Raw genomic sequence first — 17,719 nt, forward strand, 5'->3', positions numbered from 1 at the left:
CTACAATAAAATATACATACTTGAAACTTCCTAGAGTTTACATAGCTGAAAATACAATAGGAAATACACAGAAGAGAATAAGTGTTAAGCATCCCTCAAAAATGGTGTGTTAGATAAGACATAATTACTTGATTTAACATTTCACTCTGTGTAGGTATATGAAAACAGTATGCTGTACATCATAATAAACACAGTTTTGTCAATTAAAGAAATTAAAGGAAATTAGAACACCAGAAAAGTACTAATTCAGAGAAAAAGGAAAGAAGCAAATGGAAAACTCAGTTATTAGACAATGTAGGTTGTATTTATTGGCATTTCTAAGTGCCATTCCTGGGTTTTTCTGAGTTCCTTGTTGGTCCAGTTGGTAATTTAAAGGTAAGGTAGGGTTGGTAAAGTGCTTGCAATGCAAGGATAGAGACCTGAGTTTAATTCCCAGAACCCATGTAGTGCACACCTGTGATTCCAGACAGGTGAATGAATTTCTGGGACTCACTGGCCAGCCAGACCCTCTGTCTCAAGAGACAATACACATGGTTGACCTCCATACTTACATATGTGAACACACACATACATGAACATGATCACACAATAAAAATAACTCAAAGGCTTGGTTCTAAAATATATTTTAGCAACAATAGTATGTTATGGATAAAAGTTTACCATGACTTGTATATTAATTATTTTTACCTCTTGTACATATTGCTTTGTAGTCTAGAACTGCTTGTTTAATTTTTAGTCACATTTTTATGCTTATATGTTATTTTGTACAGGCATTTACTACAGATTTCAGGGTCCATTGGGCTCAGCATCCTTTAAGGCCAGAGTTTGCAGAAAGTACCTACTTCTTATATAAAGTAAGATAACTTATTGTTCTTGGCTTTCCCCTACTTTCTTGCTCTTTTACAATAACAATCAGTTAGTATTTAGTGTTATAATGGTTGGATTTATTATTATTTCCATTCATTTGGCTATCTAATTGTAGAAAGATGTAAGATTTCTTGTAAATGTGATACCTTTTCAAGAGTCCTTCTGAAGATCGGGATAGAGGCTACAGCTCCAAACCCCAGACTCGGGGAATTAAGATCCCAACTTGGTTATAAGTAATCCCCTCCTGAACACTGAACATCTCTGCTGTAAAAAGAGGGTGATGAACAAAAATGAAAACTGAAAAAATGAAAATAAAAAACCACTTGCAAAGATTTCTTTCAAAGGGAAATTTTATTTATGGATGTGTGTCCTAAGGCAACCTCCCCACTTCAATTGGGAGCTCTTTTGAGCATTTAGAAATGTAACTTAAAGGCTGAAGCTTATGGCTTCAATTGTTTAAGGAATTCTGTAAACCAAACCCATCGTGTCTTTCCCAATCTGTGTCCTGTGTAACATGCATTCTAGTCCTGACACAAGGCCTGGCATCTAGGGGCTCTCGGTAACTACTGGATGAATAAATGGATATATGACAGCATATATGCTATGTCTGTATTCTCCTTTTCAATAGGCTACAGGAGACCCGTACTACCTTGAAGTAGGAAAAACACTTATTGAGAATTTGAATAAATATGCTCGAGTGCCTTGTGGATTTGCTGCCATGAAGGATGTTCGCACTGGGAGTCATGAGGACAGGTAAACAAGCACTTACTCCCTTCCCTCAACGACAGGTACAGCACAGAATACAGCTGCTTGTGAGGGCTCAGAGACGGTGGAGAGTCCTTGAGACTGCCAACCTTAGCTCATTGTGCTTGGTTTTCAAAAACCCTTGGATCCACTCGTTTTAAATTGAAGTGGTGTGTGTGTGTGCGCGTGTGTGTGTGTGTTTGTCACAGTGCTTGGGGTGTAGTAGGAACTCTGATGTTATTAAGTAGATACATGAAGATTATTTATCAGAACCTGTTATTAGGGACATAGAAACATTGTCTCCTATGCTGTAATGTTTTTTAAAATAGTATGTAAAAGAATTATCAGAATAATAAAAGAGCTGGATTATGGTTTGTAGTAAGTCAAGAATTCTTCAACAACATAGTCACGGTCAGTGTGCGTTCTGATCTGTCCCTAGTGGGATCCCAGTGGTAGCTTCTGAGTACTAGAATATTCCACTGGATACTAGATAGATGTGCCATGAAGTACTCACATGACAAAGGGCACACATATTGATCAGTGTGGTTGTCACATTTCTGCTATTTAGTTAGACTTCATATCTCTGTTGACCACAAGCTTGTTTTTGCACTTGGCTAGGAAAGGTCTGTTTTGTAAGGACCGTTATGAGCCATCATTATACTAGTTTTAAAGATTAGACAAAGTCATGCCCTTTGAGCTACTGCATTAGTGAAGACAAGCATGTATAAACAGACTTTCAGATGTGCTGCAGACCATGCAGGCTTCTGTGATCTTGACTAAAATGTTGCTGGAGGATCCTGAGTCCTGATAGATGAGCAGGAGTTAGAAGGGAGAAATGGATTTAGGCAAAGGCACCATAGACATGAGGGACACAGTACTCATGGTCTCACAAGGCTGGCCCTTAGTCCCTCTCTCGGTGTTCAGAAATAGTTCCTAGGCTTGGGACTCCCTTCCCTGATTGTAGCTGATGAGGAATGGCTAGGTTTGGGGAAGTGAGCATAGGAATAGCAGAAAAGGAAAGCAAAGACAGACTAACACTTCCCTGCTCTCCAGGTGCTCTTCTGAGCCCCTTTTATGTTTAACTCTTGTCATCTAGCAACTCTTGTGAGTATAATTCCGCCACAATCCTCATTTTAAAGATGAAGAACCCAAGGGGAAGAACTTAGAGAGGCAAAGGCCTCTGATGAGGCTAGTACTAAGTTACAGCAGCGTGAACCATAGTTAATGTGCCCACTCTATGCCCAGCACTGCACGTAAGTGTCAGGGTTGATAGATGAGACCCACTTCTGGTCCTCCGAGGCTTTGCAGTCAGGAGCAGGCAGTGGTGTAAGGAAATCACTGGCTAGAGCTATGATGCAGTGGGAACATGCTGCGGAATAGAGGCCCAGGTGGTCCGTTGTGTGACAGCTTTTGTCTTTCAGAATTTACCAACCTCCTCTCCCTCGCTACCAGGTTGTCATGGCATTGTTGCTGGGCTTCTCACCACTGCCTTTGCTGCTTTCTGGTTATTCTCCAGTGGGTAGACTACCTCTTGAATTCTGTTGGTTGAGGTGTAGCTTGGTGGGTGTGTTAAGTACTGAATTTCTTCCTTAGCTTCAAACAGAATTTCTCTCTCTCTCTCTCTCTCTCTCTCTCTCTCTCTCTCTCTCTCTCTCTCTCTCTCTCTCTCTCTCACACACACACACACACACACACACACACACACACAGCACTAATTATGCTCAGGGTGGACCCAGCACAATAGCACTGGAGTCACCTGGAGTCAGGCTGGGTGTTGCTGACTGGGGCGACTGGCTGATATGTGTATACTTTCTATCCCACTGAAGACCATGGTTTCATTGTTTCACAGGGGAGCATTTTACCTCTCAAACTGTAATCTTCATTGTACTATATTATTAACTGCCCTTAAGGATTTTTCGTTTGTTTTTAGCTATCTTTTGTTCAACTCACATTGAATTTGTGACTGATCCCATTAATCTCAGATACTTAACTCTAGCCTGCTAATAAAAAATATTCTCTGCATTCATCTTGAGAAGCTAATTTTTAAAGCATAAATTTAGAACTTTATATTTATGCTAAGGATTTTTCATTTTGTTCCTGTACAAAATTATAGGGTTAAATATCATCTCAGGAGTCTTTTGGCTGAACCACCAATTTTTAGTATCCTGTAGCTTATATATAATATAATATATAAAAATATAATTTCTTTCCATTCAAATTATGAGGAAGAATTTGGGGTTGGGATTGTGGCCAGGGCCCTCTACATGGCACTCGAGAGCTCTTGGTGACAGGCTGTTCTAGGCTGCATATTCTGATCTACTGACATCATCCTGTCTGCTTAGATGGGACTCATTAATAAACTTCATCTGAATTACCTGAGCTGTTGATTCTCTGTAGTAGAAAGCCTGTTAAAAGCCTGGTGTGAAGTTTTGATGAGATTAATCTACCTGTGAGGTAGGCAGCTCCTCTGGTAGTTTATGCCATTGCAATATATTGAGTCCAGGTTATTCTGAGAGTTGAGTATCGAGGCACTGTAATTCTTTGACCGTTTGAATTGTATGGTCTCTATGATTGATATTTGGATTTTAAAATACTTATTTGTGACTTTTCAATTCAGAATGGATTCGTTTTTCTTGGCCGAGATGTTTAAGTATCTCTATCTGTTATTTGCTGATAAGGAAGACATTATCTTTGACATAGAGGATTACATCTTTACAACAGAAGCTCATCTGTTACCCCTTTGGCTCTCAACCACAAATCGCAGCATCTCTAAGAAGAACACAGTGAGTTCTAAATTAAATGCCTTACTTGTCCTTTCACTTCTATATATTCACTTTATTTTTCTAAGAAGCAGCCCATAATTCGTTCAGTTAATATATGCAACTGCATATATAATATATGCAAGTGCTTGTAATATTATCTCGTTTTCTTTTTACTCATATTATTAAATATAATATATTATGTATGCATAATACTCATAATATTAAATAGCACTGTTATTATTAATTACATAATTTTTTTATGTTTCAGACCTCAGAATACACAGAACTGGATGATAGTAATTTTGATTGGACTTGTCCAAACACTCAGATTCTTTTTCCTAATGATCCATTGTATGCTCAGAGCATCCGTGAACCCTTGAAAAATGTGGTGGATAAGAGCTGTCCAAGAGGCATCATCAGAGTGTAAGATGTGTTATTTTATATTTGCTAATACTAAGTTAATTCACAGTAAATAACCGAGCGCTTCAGGAGCTGTAACAGTAGTCAGAAAGACTTTCACTAGATCAGATACTGAGGTATGTAGTTTCTATTGAATAGAAATTATGTGAACTTTTATCTATTTTTGTTTAATAACAGATAGTATGTAACATTTTAAAATTTCTCTAGCTCAGTTTTAGACACAAAAGATTCAACTATTTCATTATGTCTTGTATGTACAAGAAAATGCTTTCCTCCGTACGTCTGTAGCTTCTGCATAGTACAAAGACAGCTTTGGTTTGGTTTGGTTTGTCTTTATTGTTTTTAGACTTGCTTCTTGATTGTTAACCAAACTTTTGGGAGGCACATAAATGAACTTATTTTCTCCTATATAGATAGTTATTAGAAAGGCCATTGATAACAAGGGGGCTAAAAAAAAATGAAGTGAGCATTTTTATCCACTGATGAAAATATTGTTTTGCTTTTAAATATTGTGAAGGCTGGAGAGGTAGTTCAGTGGTTAATAGCATTGGCTGCCCTTCTAGAAGACCTGTACCCAGAGGGCAGTTCACAGTTATCTATAACTCTAGCCCCAGGGGATCGGATGCCCTCTTCTGGCTTCCAAGGGTACTGCATGCACATGGTGAACAGACATACAAGCAGACAAAACAATAGACATACAATTTTAAAAAATTAAAACTGAAAAAATATGAGAAAAATATGTTTTTAGAGAAAGACAGCATACATGATCTATTTTATTGGAATACGTGCACACCCACGAAAGTGACGGTTTGTTAGTAATCAGATTACGCATAGGAAAATAAATTACCCCAACTTCACTAGTTCTGAAATTAACAATTCTGCAAATATCGACTAAGATTATTCTTATTTGGTTTTTATATTTCACTGCTTGTAACGCACAGTTGTAAACCTTGCTTCTGATTCCTTTCTGCAGAGAGGAGAGTTTCAGAAGTGGAGCTAAACCTCCTCTGAGAGCCAGAGATTTTATGGCCACTAACCCTGAGCATTTAGAAATCCTGAAGAAGATGGGGGTGAGTTTGATTCACCTCAAAGATGGGCGAGTCCAGCTGGTCCAACATGCAATCCAAGTAAGACATTGCTGTGTGGGCTAGGTGCTGTCTTTGCTCTTTAGCTTCGTAGGGTGATGGCATATGGCTCTTGTCAACTTTAGAGTTGACATACACGAAGCTCTCTGGGAACATTCCTAACTCTGCATAACCATTTGGGTAGTTTGTTTAATACAGTCAAAAATAGGATTTAAACTTAAATTTTTATCTCAGTTTATTGTCTTTCCACTATTTTATTTTGAGTCAATGATTAATTTTAATATTTATATAATAATATCCCACACTAGTTTCCAAAAAGTAATGAACCTAGGTAGTTCGTTCATCATAGAAATCAAGCTCTGAATATATTTGTACCTGTAAAAGATAACATATCTTTTAGACAATTTTTATTGTTTTTTACTTTAGAGTTTTTATAACATAAAACCTTTCATTTATTTACCTTATTAGCATGTTGATTTTGAAGAGCGTACTAGCCCGAATAATTACAAGCTGTAAGCACACTCAGACAACCTTCGCTCAGCTTTCCCACAGCCTCACTTGTCCCTCAAATTTTATCCATTTTCTTGCTCTCTCCATCTTCCCTCTAAAAGTACCCAGTGTCCCAAACTATGAGCGTGGGTCCAGTGCCTTCATTTAGGCCAACAGTGAAGTAGTGGCCACCTCGTGGCCTCTTAATCTTTAATCAGTTTAGCTTTTCTCTTAACTCTTGATTTTCCTCCTCTTAAAACATTCCCTTCTTTTTGGCTCCCCGGGTGTTGTAGCAACACAATTCCTGTTCAGTTCTCACTGTGCGCCTTATAGAATAGGTGGTAGCTCGACTTCCCGGGCAGTCCCTCCCAGTGTAGGGCGGTCTACGACTCTAGACGATTTTCTTTTCTCTAGTCTTTTCTTCAGCAGTCTTCTGTTCCTGCCGCTAGCTTTGAACAGATGCCTCTTGGACACGTGCTTATAGCAGTCCTCCTGAACTTCAGTCCTGAACACAGATTCCGTACATCTGCTGTGTATTGTACACCGCAGCCCCCATCTGCCCTGATTTGAGTCGTGTTTTCTTTCTCTGTCGCTCTCCTGTCCTTACCTCAGCTCTCTTCTCTGTTTTCCATTCAGTAAACGCTCATCATTCTCTGAGCTCTTCCCAGGGCTAGAAATTTCAGAGTGAGCTTGAACTCTCAGTGTCTCTCTGCCCTCCGACTCCCTACATCAAAGCCTATTTTTTTTCCTTGCAACTTTTTCCTGTGATGGACATCTTCAGCTCCTCCATGGTTGAGACCTAGTTCTCAGTTATATACAAGCAGAACCAATTACTCCCTTGGGCCTTTTCACCTTAGACTTTTTAAACATAGTTAACTTTTGCATGTCTTTCTCCACTAGACACAAACTTACAGACTGTCTCCCCAGTGCTTCAGCTTACTGTGGGGACAGAATAGGTTCTTACTACATGTTTGGAGCCTTATTGAATCTGCTTGCTAATTTGGAGTTTCAAAGAGGAAAGATGGGGGTCAGGCAAGAAACTTTTTCTTTTAAAGGTGAAGCCAATAGAGCTAAAGAGCAAAAGGGTGCTTGGGCTTTGATAGAAGCACAGATTCAAATCTCCATCAAAGTGTTTCCGTGGTGGGGGAAGAGACACTGATGATGCTGTTGAGAAAATTTAATTCCTAAAAGTAGTGTATTGAGGGCAAGGTAGATCAAAATATTTAGTGGGGACCTAAGCTAAAAGGGAAAATTCCACGCAGAAGTCTGTAATTTAGGAAGTCAAACAGATGGGGAAGTTTTCAGGAAGGAAAGCGGAGCTGAACTGAGTCTGTTTCTTTCCTAGGCTGCTAGTGCAATTGATGCTGAAGATGGGCTGCGGTTCATGCAGGAGATGATTGAACTGTCAAGTCAGCAGCAGAAAGAGCAGCAGCTACCTCCACGAGCTGTACAAATTATTTCCCACCCATTTTTTGGCAGGGTAGTCTTAACTGCTGGACCAGCTCAGTTTGGGCTGGATCTATCTAAACATAAAGAGGTATGTGCACTCCAGTACGCATACTGAAATTAAAATCGTAAGTATTTGATTTCTTTGTTTAGTAGCTTCTTGTTTAGAAGTTGGGGGCTGAGTACACATTTCAGTGGCAGAAACACACACTCAGCTCAGACCCTGGTTGTAGTCCCCACAACAAAACATTACTGTAGTATTCAGCCTCCTGCATTTAAATTAAAGCTGTCTTACATTGGTATACAGCTACTGGGGAGATCTCTCAGTTATTAGTGCTTGCTGTGCACACATGAGAGCTGAGTTCAGCCCCAGCACCCACATAAAAGCCAGGCATGTTAATGTGCCCTCTTATTGTTTTGTTTTTGAGACGAGTTTTTTTGTTGACAGTCCTGGCTGTCCTGGAACTCACTCTGTAGACCAGGCTGGCCTCAAACTCACTGAGATCTGCCTGCCTCTGCCTCCCGAGTGCTGGGATTAAAGGCATGCTTCACAACTGCCCCACAAGCATGTTAATGCCCTCTTAATCCCAGCAAGGAGAGGGTAGAGACAGGAAGATCCCCAGTCTCCCCAGCTAGCCAGCTGAGGCTAATCTGTGATCTCCAAATTCCAATGAGAGACCCAGTCTCGAAAGGTGAGGTGTATGGCTCTTGATGAATGATAGGTGAGATTGCTGATTGATCTGTAGTTTCTGCATGTACACACACTCACACACACAGAAAGAGAATTCCAGTTCCCTTAAAACTCACTATACTGAACTTAAATGAGTAGACTGTAATTGAAGAAGATAAAAGATTTAGGTTACTTTTTTTTCCCCAACAGACAAGAGGATTTGTTGCAAGCAGTAAACCATATAACGGTTGTTCAGAGCTCACTAACCCAGAGGCAGTGATGGGGAAAATTGCCCTGATACAAAGAGGACAGTGCATGTTTGCAGAAAAGGCCCGTAACATCCAGAATGCTGGAGCCATTGGCGGCATCGTTATTGGTGAGTGCACCTCTGTATCAGCATATTGATTGCGAAGAGGCGATTGGGCGATTTCCCTTTTATTTTCTAAAATCTTATCAGAGGGTTTATCAGGTTATTTTTATTTTGACACCATAAAGGATAGATGATTCAGTGACCTGATAATTGATAGTCTATTTATTTTTCTTGAAAATCCAGATACTGGTTTCTGTATATTAATATCAGTGGAAATATTTGGCTAAGGTATGAGGGTGGAGTTGGAGTGCTGTGAAAATGCCCTACACCCTTGAGATCTAAAGTCCCCAGGGACCTCCAGTGTACAGCCTTTAGGGACTTCCCTTCCCTCACAGCGTGGCAAGCTTTGGAGCCACAGATAGGGGCTCTGCCACAGAACGGCAGTGCAACCTTGGCCAGCTTCACTTGTTTGTGATCTTTTCTTTCTTTCTAAGGAAAGATTTTTTTTTTTGCTTTTTTTAAAAATTTATTTTATTGAGCTATGCATTTTTCTCTGCTCCCCTTCCTTTCCCTTTAAGCCCTCTCCCAAGGTCCCCATGCTCCCAATTTACTCGGGAGATCTTGTCTTTTTCTATTTCCCATGTAGATTAAATCCATGTATGTATCTCTTAGTGTCCTCATTGTTGTCTAGGTTCTCTGGGATTGTGGTTTGTAGGCTGGTTTTCTTTGCTTTATGTTTAAGTGAGTACATGTGATAATTGTCTTTCTGGATCTGGATTACCTCACTCAAAATGATGTTTTCTAGCTCCATCCATTTTCCTGCAAAATTCAATATGTCGTATTTTTTCTGCTGTGTAGTACTCCATTGTGTAAATGTACCATATTTTCCCTATCCATTCTTCAGTCAAAGGGCATTTAGGTTGTTTTCAGGTTCTGGCTGTGACAAACAAAGCTGCTATGAACATAGTTGAGCGCATGTCCTTGTGGCACTATTGAGCATCCTTTGGATATATACCCAAAAGTGGTGTTGCTGGGTCTTGAGGAAGGTTGTTTCCTAATTTTCTGAGAAATCTCCAGAGTGATATCCAAAGGGGCTGTACCAGCTTGCATTCCCACCAGCAATGCAGAAGTGTTCCCTATACCCCACAACCTCTCCAGCATAAGTTGTCATCAGTGTTTTTGATTTTGGCCATTCTTACAGGTATAAGATGGAATCTCAGAGTTGTTTTGATTTGCATTTCTCTGATGACTAAGGATGTTGAGAATTTGCTTAGGTGTCTTTCAGCCATTTTAGATTCCTCTGTTGAGAGTTCTCTGTTTAGGTCTGTACTCCATTTTTTTTTTTATTGTATTATGTGTTCTTTTGATGACCAGTTCCTTGAGTTCTTTGTACATTTTGGAGATTAGCCCTCTGTCCGATGTGGGGTTGGTGAACATCTTTTCCCACTGAAGAAAGATTTTTTTAAGTTACAAATACTGATAACATATAAGCACCAGTGGTTAGGACTTTTCTCCCAGTGGATGTTTTTCCACTGAAACTACAAATTGCCAGCTTTACCCCTGTATCTCAACCTATGAGTTTTGCTATTCCCCAATACTCCCCATTTTTTTCTCTTAACAAGCCATGACTAACAACAGGAATATATATTTTGTATGTTTAAGGTAAAAAAGGCATTTGCATTTAGCAAGAACTATCAGACAACAGTTGAGAATTGACCAGGAAAGTCCATTTTCCATTTTCCTTTCCTTAGTTAGAACTCATTTCTACATTGAAAGTACATAAGACATTTAAAGGGCTGGGGTTATAGCTCAGTGGCCTTGCTTTTGATTCTAGCATTGTGAAAGACAGAAGATATGACCACTTAAGTATTAGGATCTGTTTCAGCAAAAACTATTTACTGTTCCCTTTGTTTATTCTACATGGGAACTAAAATGTTGATTTAAGCGAATAAATTTCAATAGTTAAAAAGTTTTAGGAGAAATTGTGTTTAACAACTTAAACCCACATTTAGCAAACTAGGAGGTGTGGACCTCCTCCACCTCGTACCTCAGTTTCGGTGTTGCTGAGACATAGCCACATGGAGTCATATGGATATTGTCTCTGAGTGCTTTGAGTCGCAGAGAATGCGGGCTGGTAGCATTTGCGCTGTGGCCAGTTACAGAACATTTTGCTGACTCCTAACTTAAATCTTTATAAGTGTGTATGTGTCCACATTTGTTTGTATATACATATTCATGTGCACATATGTGTGCAGGCCACAGGTCAACATTAGTGTCTTCCCAACTATTCTACTTTATTTTTGAAGCAGTCTTTCACTGAACCCAGAACTCATGAACTGACTAAATTGACTGGCCAGTGAACTGTGGGGGTTACCTGTTCCCCAGTGCTAGGGTTACAACCAGGCCAGCTTTTATTTGATCACTTGGGATCCAAATTTGGGTTCTTCTGCTGGTGTGTTGGGCACTGTACCAAGTGAGCCATTTCCCAGCCCCTGAGCCATCCTGTCCGTCGTTGGCTGTTTTCACATTGAGACTATTTACTGAAGAATTTATTAGATTTTTGTCACTATAATTTTGAGCATTTCTTACTTACCAAGACTTAAAAACAGAGATCTGAAGTATAAAACAGTGTGGGATGTGTACATCAATCTTAAAAAGTACCTTTGTGTGAAGATTTTCCCAGTTTCTGGGCGGAGTCTTCTGTGACATATAAAGACTGTCAGGTCAGACGTTTTCTTTAGTAGCTGTTGATGCACAGTTCTACACTGGGGTCTGTGGAACAACAAGGAGATCATGTTTTTTCTTCTCACAAATTTTAATTTTAAAAAGAAATTTAACATGAGTGTGTGAGACTTCTTTCTCCTAAGATTTTCTTTCTGACAAAACATTTTTTTCCTTTGAATAAATTTGAGTTTCATTTTTTTTAACTACAAGGACTAAAAATACTAGAAATACAACTTACCTTAGGACTCATTTGCCTGCGGGAGGTAATAATTTACTTGTTATTTTAAGAAAGAAGGTGTTTACTGTGTGGAAAGGATGCTCTTCATTGAGCCGAAGAGTCAGACACACAGCTGCAGCTGGCACGGGCACTCGTGGACGGAGTCGTCACAGCTGACACCTCTCTGGTCTCTCTCCATCTAGCGCTGTCTGGCAGCTGCGCCTCCTCCCCAGCCCTCCACACCTGCTCCCTCTGTTTGCAGTTCTCAGGGGGCAGCCAAGCCCTCAGGCTGAGTCACTTGCACGGGCTGCACCCACCGCTAGCAGAAGCAGTCTTTCTGGGTGGCAGTTGTAGGATCCTGGGGGGACTGGAGGTCAGACAGCCGTCTTTTGATCAATTACTAAGAGAACACATCGTGTTGGCCACTTATTTGGGCCTGTGAAGCAAGTGGTGTGTGAGATGGCGTTGCCATTTTCCTCAGGAAAATGTGTCAGCTGGGAGTAGATGTGATTGGCACTTACACTATCAGAGAATTTAAGTGCTGCTTAGCCAGTGTGAAATAGCAGTATTGTGTAATTCAACTTATTCCTAGTTAAGTAATCCCTGGTCTAAACATTTCTGATTTCAGAGCATTTTAAGTTTTTGAGTCAGGAATGCTCAAACAATAACATCCATTACATGAAATCTGAAAGTTTTCATAGTTCTGCCTGTGTGGTCCAGATCACTAAAATCTTTCATTTGTAGGCTTTTCCTTAAACATGTGAAAATATTCCAGTCATAATCAGAAATTTGTGTTCTTTTTTTTCATATACTCTTTTCCTGTGTCAAGTAATTCGTTATAATTTATTGAGAGCCGTTTATAATTGAGCATTACAGTAGAGCTTTTGCTGCTTTTAATTATTTTCTTAGGCTAAATCGTAAAATTAGTTGCTCTGAAGATTATATTCATTTTCCTGGAGCGTGCCTCTGCGGCCGACAGGCCCCTGACTGCCCTGTGTGTTCTCTGGCAGATGACAACGAGGGGAGCAGCAGCGACACGGCCCCTCTGTTCCAGATGGCAGGTGACGGGAAGGACACGGACGACATCAAGATCCCCATGCTCTTCCTGTTCAGCAAAGAAGGGAGCATTATCCTGGATGCCATCCGGGAGCACGAGGAGGTGGAGGTCCTCCTTTCTGACAAAGCAAGAGACCGAGGTAACAGCCGGCACTGCTGTGCTGGTCCTGTTAGCCCGGGAGCAAAGGGCCTCACAAAAGTGGCACAGGCTTTCTTTTTTATTTTTAGTTTGCTGGTAAAACAAGTCAAAGTTTTAGAAAATGGTTTAGAATTTTTATCTTGGAAATAATAATAATTTATTATATTTATTTTATTAATATTATTAACATTTATTTTTACTATATCATTAAATTATATATAACAAATAATAAACTATTATAAATTGCTATTAATATTACAAAATAGTAATAGTAATTTATTATAAATGTAAAACATTTGCTTTGATGACTGAATTAGAATGCTTTTAGAATTCCATTCTTTATGTGTATACAATACGATAGTAACAGTTTCACCAGCAACCTGTACTCTGAGGCACTGTTGACGGAGGCATAGAAATGCAGGCCTGTCTCCTTGCTGCTATGTACGTTCATCACATGGGTTTTATACTCTAGGAGGTACAGATGGCTTTGCCTGACCAGCAGGATACCTTAAGAATAGAGAATCTTCCTTGGGCTAAAGGGTTGTTAGTAATTTGAAAGTTATTGGAAACCACTGTGTAAAGGCTGCAGGGTTTTCACACCTGAGGATTTGGGAACTGTGTCTCCATCCCCCTTAAATGAATGGCATGTATAATCTGTAAGGGGTTGTTATAGCCCATAGGGTATTTAACAGATACTCAAAAACTAACTGAATTTAGCGTGACTGCCTTTTGAAAAGGCTAACAGTACAGTGCTATTCCAGTCAGTGTTTTGTCTTCTTGTTGCTTTGGTCTTTGAGAGTCTTTGACCTGCCAGTTACTTAAGAGCAGTGGAATGAATGAGTTGGGTGAGCAAGGATGTATAGTCGGAACAGAACACAAATAGGTCCCGATCTTCTTAAACCCACCTATGTACTTGAGTTCTTTTCTCCTGGGGCCCTTTTCAAAATTCTCATCTTTCCTCCTCTGCTGTGCATCAAACACAGGCAAATTCATACTAATCTGTATAACACTTTAATGCCTTTGCTTTCCCCCTGTTTTCTGCTACCATTGGAATTTCAGCAGCAATATTAAAAGGTAAAATGATTCCAAGCTACATTATTAACAGTAGTAAGTATCTTGCATTAATAAACCAATTATATATGTATGTGTGTGTGATACCCACACATACATATATAATTTTGTTTCACTGAATATCATGATAATATATGGCTTAATGCAATTAATAACTTCCATATTCAGTCAGTTGTCCCATAAGTCTTTATCGATCCTGCTATAAATTAATTCTATTAATTATATATTCCATACTCTAGGTGAATTCACTAGTTAATGCCCATGCAAGAGTCACTCTGATAGCAACATCGGTGCATAAGAAATTAATTACTTCGGATCATTTTATTTATATAAAAGTAAAATATTTAAAATATTGGCTTGTTTTATAAGCTCCTGTGGAGGTGAGGGGCACACAGGAGTTAAGACTGTCATTATGGTAAAGAACATGCTCACCACACCAGGAGAAGGGTAGGAAGAGCAGTCAGTTCTACTAGAAAAAAGTTGCTAAGAAATAGTATTCCCATAAAAACTACAGTAAAAAGACATTACATAAATGCTGCTTTAAAGCACTTTGACAGTCCGTAACTTGCTGAGCTGTTAGTCTTAGAGTGCACCTTTAATAGTAGAAGGGTTAGGGTCTGTGTGTGTAACAGCACTCTGAGAAGTACAGCTATTAGCCAGACAACAGGTTATGATGAATACCTATCACTGTAGGAGAAATTCAGTGATAACAGCTCGTTCAGATCAACCACTTTCTCCACTCGGGATACTACTCTTAAGAAGTTAAAGTCTGCAGTGCTCGTCATTCATTTGTCCCATACCATCACCATATCGTGTGCTACACCCGGGTCAGTATGGGCTGACGCCCTGTGCTGCCCAGTCAGTCAGAATCCCACGTGTAGACACACCCCCAGGCGATTGTAGCGTGGCACTTCTTTACCTGCACTTTGAGGGACGAGGGAGGGGACCCGGACAATGGTTCTATCTCCTAGTTTTGGGAATTAGAATTATGTAAGTACCCTCCCGGAATAAGCACCTAATCCAGGCAGCCGAATGTCCTAAGAGTCCTTTGCACTTACAGGAGATAGAAGCCCCAGACAGTACCCACCTTTGGTCTGATAAGTGTGACTATTAGGATCTGTTATCTGATACTGCCCTGCTATCTGGTGGCAACAGTGTTCAGATATTACACATTCTTCAGAAGCTGAGGCTCTAGAATTCATCAAGTGGAGATGTTACTTCCTCAGGGTGACCATTGACACCCTAAAAGTTACATTGTCCACACCCTGTTCTTGAACAAAACCTTTAACACTGTGTCTCTTAGTGTCTCATTGCTGCAAATTTTGAGTTTTTAAAGATATTTAATAATTCCAATCCTGTCTCCCAAGCAAAAAAGTGTGGGAGACCTTTAAATTGAAACAGTTTGCAATTCAGTTTCCCCTGCTCCTTACTATTATGGAGGAAAGCGTCAGCATTTTAAAGTGGGGTGTATTGCCATGCTTCCAGCCTACAGAACAGGGTTGTGTGCCCCAAAGGCCAGAGACGAATGCTTTCAAGGCTCCTGCTGTATTAGTGTTTGTCTGGTAAAAAGGCAGACAGAAAATGGAGGTGAGATTAAAATGAGAAAGAATTCCATCTTGTAAAGTGCCCTGAATTTAAGCCAAGCAGTATCAGTTTCCAGATAACCCCATTTAAAGTAGGCTGCGATGCTGCAGTCCTGGGGTTGGACTGTGGAAGACTTTGGGAAAGGTCTGATGCCAGTGAGGATGACCATGTACGGGCAGATGGCTGCCTGCCTGAAGAGCCCCAGCCTGCTGTTGTGGGCAGGAAGCCTTGCTTGCCTACCGTCCCTTCTCTAAGCGGGCCATGCTTCTGTGTGGATTACCTTACCTGTTTTTCACATCCCTATGGCAAGTTCAGCCATTCTGTACCCAGTTCAGATGCCCCATCTGTATGACATTTCTTTCTCATTCTTGGCAGAATGTTAGTTTTTCTTCTTCAGTAGTTCAGTGATTCTATTGCACATTTGTTTATTATATAGCTCTTCTCACCTCTGTGAACTTTTCTTTCAGTCAATGTAGAAAGTGCTGGCCAGTGACTGACCGTATAACATTCAAATTCAATTCTTCAACCAGCATTATCTTCCCTTTTATTAGTAAGAACCCTGATGTTCGTTGGGCTTGTGCTACTGGTGTTTCTGATAGGCCATTTCTGAGTCACTGTCATACCCCCTACACTGGCAGTGGGAGCCTGCGAGTGAAGACGTAACAACTTGGCTACCTCAGCTCCTTTGAGTCTTTGTTCCTCTCCAAGCGCAGGCTGACTTGGCTGCGGCCGCCTCTGTTTCTTGTTCCTTGGGCTCACAAGCCGAGTAGGCAGCGCTGGCACGTCTGTTCTTCTCATCATTTGTTTATTCCTATGCCAGGAGTTTAGAAGCTTTGTTTGGAATATATTTCATATGGTAGCTTTTCCCTTACTGAATTTCAGTTTCATGTAGTTCAAAAACTAAAAGAAGTAGAAATAAGATTCATTTTGGAATCCTATATTCACATATCTTTTTCATAGAGAGTATAAAACTGTTAAATGTGACAACTTTCTGTTTTGGAACATATCTGTAAATTTAATCAGCTCTTATTTTTTCTTCTTATAATTATATAGTATTAAGCAATATGAGCTTTATACCTGTCATAATTTAGTTTTGTAGTTTTTTATTTATATTATGAAAAATATATGATTTCACTTTTAATTGTTGACACTTTTATTGAGGAGTTACTGATACTTCAGTTACTTTAGTTTTCTTTACCATTTTTTTTTATTAATCTTGGTAGTGTTTCTTAAAATTAGAGTTGCTTAGTTAGGGTTTCTATTGCTGTGAAGAGACACCATGACCACAGCAACTTTTCTAAAGGAAAACATTTAACTGGGGTGGCTTGCAGGTCAGAGGTTTGGTCCACTACTGTCATGCTGGGCATGGCAGCATACAGGCAGTCATCTTTAGGCGGCAGGAAGAGAGTGAGACACTGGACCTGGTTTGGGCATCTGAAGCCTCAAAGTCCACCCACATGACACACTTCCTCCAACAAAGCCACACCTACTCCAACAAAGCCACACCTCCTAATAGTGACACTCCTCCCTATCAGTATTTGGGGGCCTTTTTCATTCAGACCATCACACTTCACTTTTAATATACAGTCACAATATAAACATATAGGTAATAATTATATTTCTTTTTCATATGTACCCTGGTTATTCTGTGATTTTATGGTATTAGCTAGACACCCAGAATAATAATGTTTCACATATAACCTCTAAAGGGGTTTGGACACAAGTAGTCTTTGTTACTAGACAGGGCAACCCTGACCTGGGCCATCCTTTTAGATTAGAATAATATGATTAAAAAAGAAACTCGAAGACCTTCTTAGTCTCCTCAACTTCTGGTCGACTAGTATAGTAACTTCTGAGCTCCCTTTTCTTATCTCACCCCATGGCCCCCTAACTTTTTACTTAATTGTGCCTCTTTCACCGTTCAGAAAACTGAAATGGTAACATAATAAGAAAGAAAATAAGGCATTGCATTAAAAAAGAGGAAAGAAAAACGTCTCCCTTGCCAAAACAAAACAGACACACACACACACACACACACACACACACAAACAAAAACAAAACAAAACAAAAAGCCGGGCTCGTAGTGCAGTGGTAACACTTCTGACTCCAAAACAAAAACCAGAACTGTGCTGGCT

At 39.9% G+C, this 17,719-nt stretch overlaps 1 protein-coding gene across 4 annotated transcripts in view; it reads left to right on the plus strand.

The window, feature by feature from the left end:
• Nucleotides 1-17,719, plus strand: part of Edem3 (ER degradation enhancing alpha-mannosidase like protein 3) — a 61,405-nt gene that overhangs the window by 38,216 nt on the left and 5,470 nt on the right. Inside the window, exons 12-20 of one of the 4 annotated variants that reach the window (XM_075988220.1) lie at nt 771-854; nt 1,496-1,620; nt 4,229-4,394; nt 4,642-4,796; nt 5,767-5,920; nt 7,713-7,904; nt 8,694-8,859; nt 12,745-12,930; nt 13,989-14,036. In XM_075988220.1, coding sequence (XP_075844335.1) covers nt 771-854; nt 1,496-1,620; nt 4,229-4,394; nt 4,642-4,796; nt 5,767-5,920; nt 7,713-7,904; nt 8,694-8,859; nt 12,745-12,930; nt 13,989-14,036 — 1,276 coding nt within the window. The remainder of the gene's footprint in view (nt 1-770; nt 855-1,495; nt 1,621-4,228; nt 4,395-4,641; nt 4,797-5,766; nt 5,921-7,712; nt 7,905-8,693; nt 8,860-12,744; nt 12,931-13,988; nt 14,037-17,719) is intronic. The other 3 variants (XM_075988218.1, XM_075988217.1, XM_075988219.1) reach the window with 3 other exon arrangements.

This window comes from Microtus pennsylvanicus, chromosome 10 (assembly GCF_037038515.1).
Source record: "Microtus pennsylvanicus isolate mMicPen1 chromosome 10, mMicPen1.hap1, whole genome shotgun sequence".
Lineage (NCBI taxonomy): Eukaryota > Metazoa > Chordata > Mammalia > Rodentia > Cricetidae > Microtus > Microtus pennsylvanicus.